This window comes from Benincasa hispida, unplaced genomic scaffold (assembly GCF_027475165.1).
Source record: "Benincasa hispida cultivar pf3 unplaced genomic scaffold, pf3_genome.v1.1 HicScf421, whole genome shotgun sequence".
Taxonomy (NCBI): domain Eukaryota; kingdom Viridiplantae; phylum Streptophyta; class Magnoliopsida; order Cucurbitales; family Cucurbitaceae; genus Benincasa; species Benincasa hispida.
In genome coordinates this window covers 21926-28000 of record NW_028326516.1, presented here as the reverse complement: position 1 = coordinate 28000, position 6075 = coordinate 21926, and the positions used below count along the sequence as shown (strand labels likewise).

The 6075-nt window shown below is 41.0% G+C and overlaps 1 protein-coding gene across 1 annotated transcript; it reads right to left on the bottom strand.

The window, feature by feature from the left end:
* Window positions 1-1545: 1545 nt before the first annotated feature.
* On the bottom strand, window positions 1546-5148 carry LOC150030232 (uncharacterized). The gene is made up of 7 exons (XM_090309924.1): window positions 5029-5148; window positions 4453-4932; window positions 3952-4386; window positions 3232-3669; window positions 2923-3045; window positions 1969-2082; window positions 1546-1872 (listed from the first exon to the last, which is right to left on the bottom strand). The coding sequence occupies exons 1-7, from the start codon at window positions 5146-5148 to the stop codon at window positions 1546-1548; spliced, it is 2037 nt and encodes a 678-aa protein (XP_090166050.1).
* Between the last annotated feature and the right edge of the window lie 927 nt (window positions 5149-6075).

The window sequence follows — 6075 nt, the reverse complement described above, 5'->3', positions numbered from 1 at the left end:
AAACTTCCTTACCTTAAAATTTCAGCCCAAATTCCTTATAGTTTGGCTTGAAACTTGCAAACTTCACCTCGAGCCCTGATTAATCCATGGTTCTGCCTCTTTTGCAAATTTTCCACTTTTGTTCTTCTCCTCTTGAAATATTTCTTCAGTAGGACAACCTTGAAAACTAGATTCTTCCAGCTTTCAAATGGCACCGAATTCGCTAAATTTGCTCTTGTCAATTGCCGAAACCATGCTTTTGAAGTTTCACTTCTCTTTTAATCTTTCTACCGCTTCTTGAGTTCAATGAGTAGATTGCCACGTCATTCCACACTTAGTGCCTCCAGCCAGACTAATGATTGAGTTTCTTCATTTAATATATTTTCCTTCCCTTCCTTTATAATCCCTACAAACAACATAAATTTCTACTTAATAAATATGTAATATAACATCCCTTTGGCCAAACATGCTTATCTAGGGAACCTAAGTTCGGGGTTTACAATCATCTCCCCCTTAAAAGAAATTCGAAATTTACCTGATATGTCATTTGAAAAGTTGAGGGTATCTCTTCGTCATTTGCTCTTCAGGTTCCCAGGCTGCTTCCTCGATCCCATGATTACGTCATAACACCTTCACCAAAGGAATCATCTTATTTCTGAGTACCTGATCTTTCATGTCCAAAATCTCGATGGCCTCTTCCTCGTAAGACAAATCTTCTTTGAGCTATACCGATTGTGTTGCTAGTATGTGCATAGGATCAGGCACGTATTTCTTTAGCATCAACACATGAAATACGTCGTGTATACGAGTTAGCTCCATCGGCAATTACAACCTATAAGCTACTGGACCATGTTTCCGGACTTTACTTCCCTTTTCTCCCAAACCAGAGAATTTCTTTCCATGGGGATAGCCAGAGAAATATCCGTTCTCTGACTTCAAATTCTAGTTCTCTTCTTTGTTTATCGGTATAGCTCTTCTGTCTATTGCGAGCCGCCTTAAGATTATCCCTAATAAGTTTCATATTCTCTGTTGTTTGTTGAACTAATTCTGGACCCAGTAATTTTCGTTCTCCGACTTCGTTCTAGCATACTGGAGTCCTGCAAGGTCGGCCGTACAATGCTTCATAGGGAGTCATTCCGATACTAGAATGGTAGCTATTGTTGTAGGCAAATTCAATCAATGATAAGTGTGTATCCCAACTTCCTTTGAATTGTAGTACACAAGCTCTTAACATATCTTCCAGTGTCTGTATAGTTCTTTTCGACTGTCTATCTGTTTGTGGATGAAAAGCCGTACTGAAATGCAATTTAGTGCCCATAGCCTTCTGTAAACTAGGCAAAAATTTGAAGTGAACCTCGAGTCCCGATCCGACACTATCGACACTGGGGCTGCATATTGACTGATTATCTTATCCACATAAATCTTAGCTAGATGGTCTAGTGTAAAAGTAACTTTTACTGGTATTAACTTGGTCGTCTTAGTTAGTCTATCGACTATTACCCAAATGCCATCAAATCCTGAGGGTGTCTTAGGCAAACCAAATAGAAAGTCCATTGTCACATGCTCTCACTTCCACTCAGGCACTGGAAGTGGATTAAGTAATCCTGCTGGTCTTTGTCTCTCAGGTTTTACTTGTTGACAGACTATACATTGGTCCATATATTCTACTATGTCTCTCTTCATTCCAGGCCACCAGTAAGATTTCTTCAATGTTCTATACATCTTGGTGCTACTTGGATGCATGGCATAAGTGGAACTATGTGCTTCCTCTAGAATGGCTTGTTTAAGTTGTAGCTTGTTAGGCACACATATTCTCCCCTCCTTTTCTAGTACACTGTCTGCTCCCAGTTGAAAGTCAACCTTGATGCGCTTACTCACATCATTAACAATCTTCTGAAAATCAGGGTCTTCCAACTAATCCCGCTTAAGGTTTTCTACTAAGCTCAGCCTTATCTGAAAAGTAGCTATCATTCCTCCTGACGGTTCCACTGATAAGGCGTTTCTGGAATTCTTGTACTCCTGCAATAGCATTCCTCTTATTGAACCAATAATGGCCTTGGGTCTCAAGGATTTCCTACTCAGTGCATCTGCCACAACATTAGCCTTACCAGGAAGGTATTCAATGGAACAGTCATAATCTTTAATCAATTCAATCCATCTTCATTGTCTTAGATTTAACTTCTTTTGATCAAAGATATATTTTAAGCTTTTGTGATCTGTAAATATCCTGCAGTGCTCTCCAAATAGGTAATGTCTCAACAACTTCAGAGCCAAAACAACTGATGCCAACTCCATATCATGTGTGGGATAAATGCCCTCGTGTTTCTTAAGTTGGTGAGAGGCATATGTAATTACCTTCCTATTCTGCATCAACACACATCCTAATCCTTGTCGGGATGCGTCGCAATAAATCTCAAATTCCTTACCTGGAATAGGCAAGGTAAGCACTGGTCTGATACTAGTTTCCGTTTCAGCTCCTGGAAACTATGTTCACACTCCAACAACTATTCAAACCTCACGCCTTTCTTGGTCAGGTTCGTTAACAGAAGGGCTATCTTAGAGAAACCCTCCACAAACCTCCGATAATAACCTGCCAACCCTAGGAAACTACATATTTCTTAAACGGTTGTGGGTCGTTCCCAATTAACTATTGCTTCCGTCTTCTGGGTATCTACATTAATGCCCTTTATTGAAACAACATGCCTAAGAAATACTACCCGATCTAACCAAAAATCGCATTTACTAAATTTTAGCATACAACTACCTATCTCGCAACGTCTGCAATACTATCCTCAGGTGGGTAATATGATCCTCCCTACTACCAGAATACACCAGTATATCATCAATGAATACTATTACGAACTGGTCCAAGTAGGGATGAAATATCCTGTTCATGAGATTCATGAATACCGCAGGGGCATTTGTCATTCCGAAAGGCATTACCAGGAATTCATAATGTACATATCTCGTTCTAAATGCGGTTTTAGGAATATCGGCTTCTCTCACTTTCAGTTGATGATAACCCGATCTCAAGTTTATCTTCGAAAACACCGTGGCTCTTCTTAGCTGATCAAATAAATCATCAATGCGTGGTAACGGATATCTATTCTTAATCGTTACCTTATTCAACTGCCTATAATCGATACACAATCTAAGTGTACTGTCTTTCTTCCTCACAAACAATACCGGAGCTCCCCAAGGCGATACACTAGGTCGAATGTATCCCTTATCAATTAACTCTTGCAGCTGAACCTTTAATTCTTTCAACTCAGTCGGCGCCATTCTATACGGTGCCTGTGATATGGGAGTTGTTCCTGGAACTAAGTCAATAGTAAACTCCACCTTTCTATCGGGTGGTAATCCCGATAGTTCTTCAGAAAATACATCTCGAAATTTGTTTACTACTAGGACATCTTCTGGGTTCAGCTCTTTCCCTTGAGCAACCATCACATGAGCCAGATAGGCTTTACATCCCTTGCTCAATAGCTTCCGATCTTTCACTGTCGATATCAAATTCCCCGCGACTAATCGTTTGCTTCCTGTTAGCATTGCATCTTGGCCATTTGATTTTCTGAGCACTACCTTCTTCTTGTAACAGTCTACTAAAGCATGATACTTACTTAGAAAATTCATCCCCAGGATAGCATCAAACTCCAACAGTTTTAAAGGAAGTAAATCAGCATAGAAGTTCTGACCATTGATCAGTATCTCACAATGATTATAGCATCTATCTATTACTATCACATCTCCCAAAGGGGTAGAGATAAATAACTCTTCAGGCATAGGTTCAACCAACTTATCTATACTAGGTGCATACATGCTAGATATAAATGAATGTGTGGCACAAGGATCAAATAAAACATAAGCAGACTGCATACATAACATAACATTACCGATCACAACATCTAGAGACTTCGCTGCCTCCTGGTGTGTCACGGCATACACTCGTTCCTACTGTTGAGGTCGACCTACGATATTTTTCTGCTTGGCACCACTTGACCCTTCGCCCCGATTTCCAGCACTCTTTGGCTGGTTAACTGTCTGGGAGGTCGATTGTTGTGCTGTTGGAACGTCCCTGTTCATCTTGGGACAGTCCCTTTTGAAATGCCCTATTTGTCCGCATTGGAAACATGCACCTCTGCCACTATAGCATGCCCCAAAATGCCTCTTTCCACAACTAGGGCATGTCGGTCTTCTATCTATGCTGGCTACTGACTCACCAGCTCGTGGCATCTCTAATCGGCTAACTGCCGAGGGTTTCATTTTTCTTTTCTTGGATCCCTGCCAACTGGTTCCCCTGAAATGGCTTCCACTAGTCTGAGTTACCACTGGAGATCGAAATCCCCTGTCTCTAGGCCCTACTACGGCCTCACTGCCTCTTGGCAACTGCTCAACATCTGTTAAACTCTGCTCGATTCGTATTGCTGTTTCTACTAACTAGTTAAAATCTAGCCAATTAGCCGTAGACATCACTGGAGTTCTGATTTCCTTCCTCAAACCTTGTTCAAATTTCCTGCATCTATCTCTTTCCTCAGCAATAATCGGCAGGGCATACTGTGATAACTGCTCATATTCTACCACCGACATCGTTCCTTGTGTTAATCTTAGGAACTCATCCCTTTTTACATCTAGAAACGAGCTGGGGCAATACTTATCTTCAAAGACCTTCCTGAACTCAGGCCATAACATCACATCTGTATTGGCTCGTCTGGCGGATATCACTTTCCACCATTTCTCTGCTTCTTTCTGTAGTAGAAAGGTGGCTAATCCCACTTTCATGTCCTCTGGATAACTCATAACATTGAAACATTTTTCAACTACATCCAGCCACAACTTAGTTTCAGCTGGATCTGATGTACCTTCAAATGTCACAGCCCCTAGGGCCTTAAACCTCTCAATACCATATTTATTTTCTGGGTCGGCTCGTGCAGAGACCACACTGGCTGCTAACCTCTGCACTATCCTGGCAAACACTGCATCTTCTAGCTACGAATCTGCTCTTGCTTGGGGTGTACTAGACTCTCCTTCGGACATCGTTTCCTGACCCACTGGATCATTAACCTTCTTTTTGCCACCCAGTGGGTTCTCCCCAACCTCCAGGCCCTTATTGGTAGGGTCAGTGTTCCTGCCACTTGTCCGCTTATTCAGTCTGCCACGTTGCCTCGGCATTTCACCTAATACGATGTACACATGTTAGGGACTCACACTTAGGGACTTAGACTTATGTATAAACTTCCCTCTCATTCCCAAAACCTTATGCTTTGATACCAACTTGTCACATCCCCTCCCAGATTACCCTTTTATTCTGAAAGAGGATATGACCTTGGTAGTTACTAGCCTTATTGCCAGCCCTCACCACCCAAGCATTCTAATCTAAATACCAATCTATTCATCCGATTAGTAAGATACGCAAACAACTAACCTTCTTTAAGGTTCTACAAAGATTACATAAATACATGCATACTGCCAAGACATTACTTTTATAGAAAAAGTATTCACAGATGACCCAAACATTCCTACAAAAGCCTTAGTCCCTCACAAAACATGTGTACATAAACAAATCATCAACCTAAGTCTTTTAATAAGCTGAATCTTTCGGTGGCAAGCAGCAGCAGGATCAACCTTGAGGAAACTGACCGCTACCTGAAAAGGGAAAACACAGAAATTTCGTGAGCTAAAAGCTATGTGAGTGACTATAGAATCGTAAAGCAACATGCGTAGCATCACTATAAACATGTAAATATACCAATGAGTAAACTCAAGCAATTTTCTCTATATGTAACTGTAAACCATTCTCAGACATCTTAAACATTATTATTCCCTAGTTGAGAACGAGCCTAAACACTCTAGCTCCCAAACGTTTATTACCGACTAAGAGACTCATACTTTAGTCTCTCATTCATAATTTCCTATGTGCACGTGGCCACACTAAGTACCATCATATTTTAGGTACTTCCGCTTAGATACCTTCTCAAAATTGTCCTTCAGTATCGAGCTACTATGATACCTTCTAATATGTCCTTCGGTATCAAATTTGCCAGATATCTTCTCAAATGTCCTTCAGTGTCAAATTGTCCAAGTACCTTCTCAAATGTC

Excerpts from the sequence above, each read along its gene's own strand:
- LOC150030232 (XM_090309924.1), bottom strand. The coding sequence starts at position 5,148 with ATGCCGAGGCAACGTGGCAGACTGAATAAGCGGACAAGTGGCAGGAAC. Across the intron at positions 4,387-4,452 it reads GGAAGGAAATCAGAACTCCA|AGTTTAACAGATGTTGAGCA; the intron begins GTGATGTCTACG and ends CGAATCGAGCAG. Across the intron at positions 1,873-1,968 it reads ATTCCAGAAACGCCTTATCA|AAGATTGTTAATGATGTGAG; the intron begins GTGGAACCGTCA and ends CCTGATTTTCAG.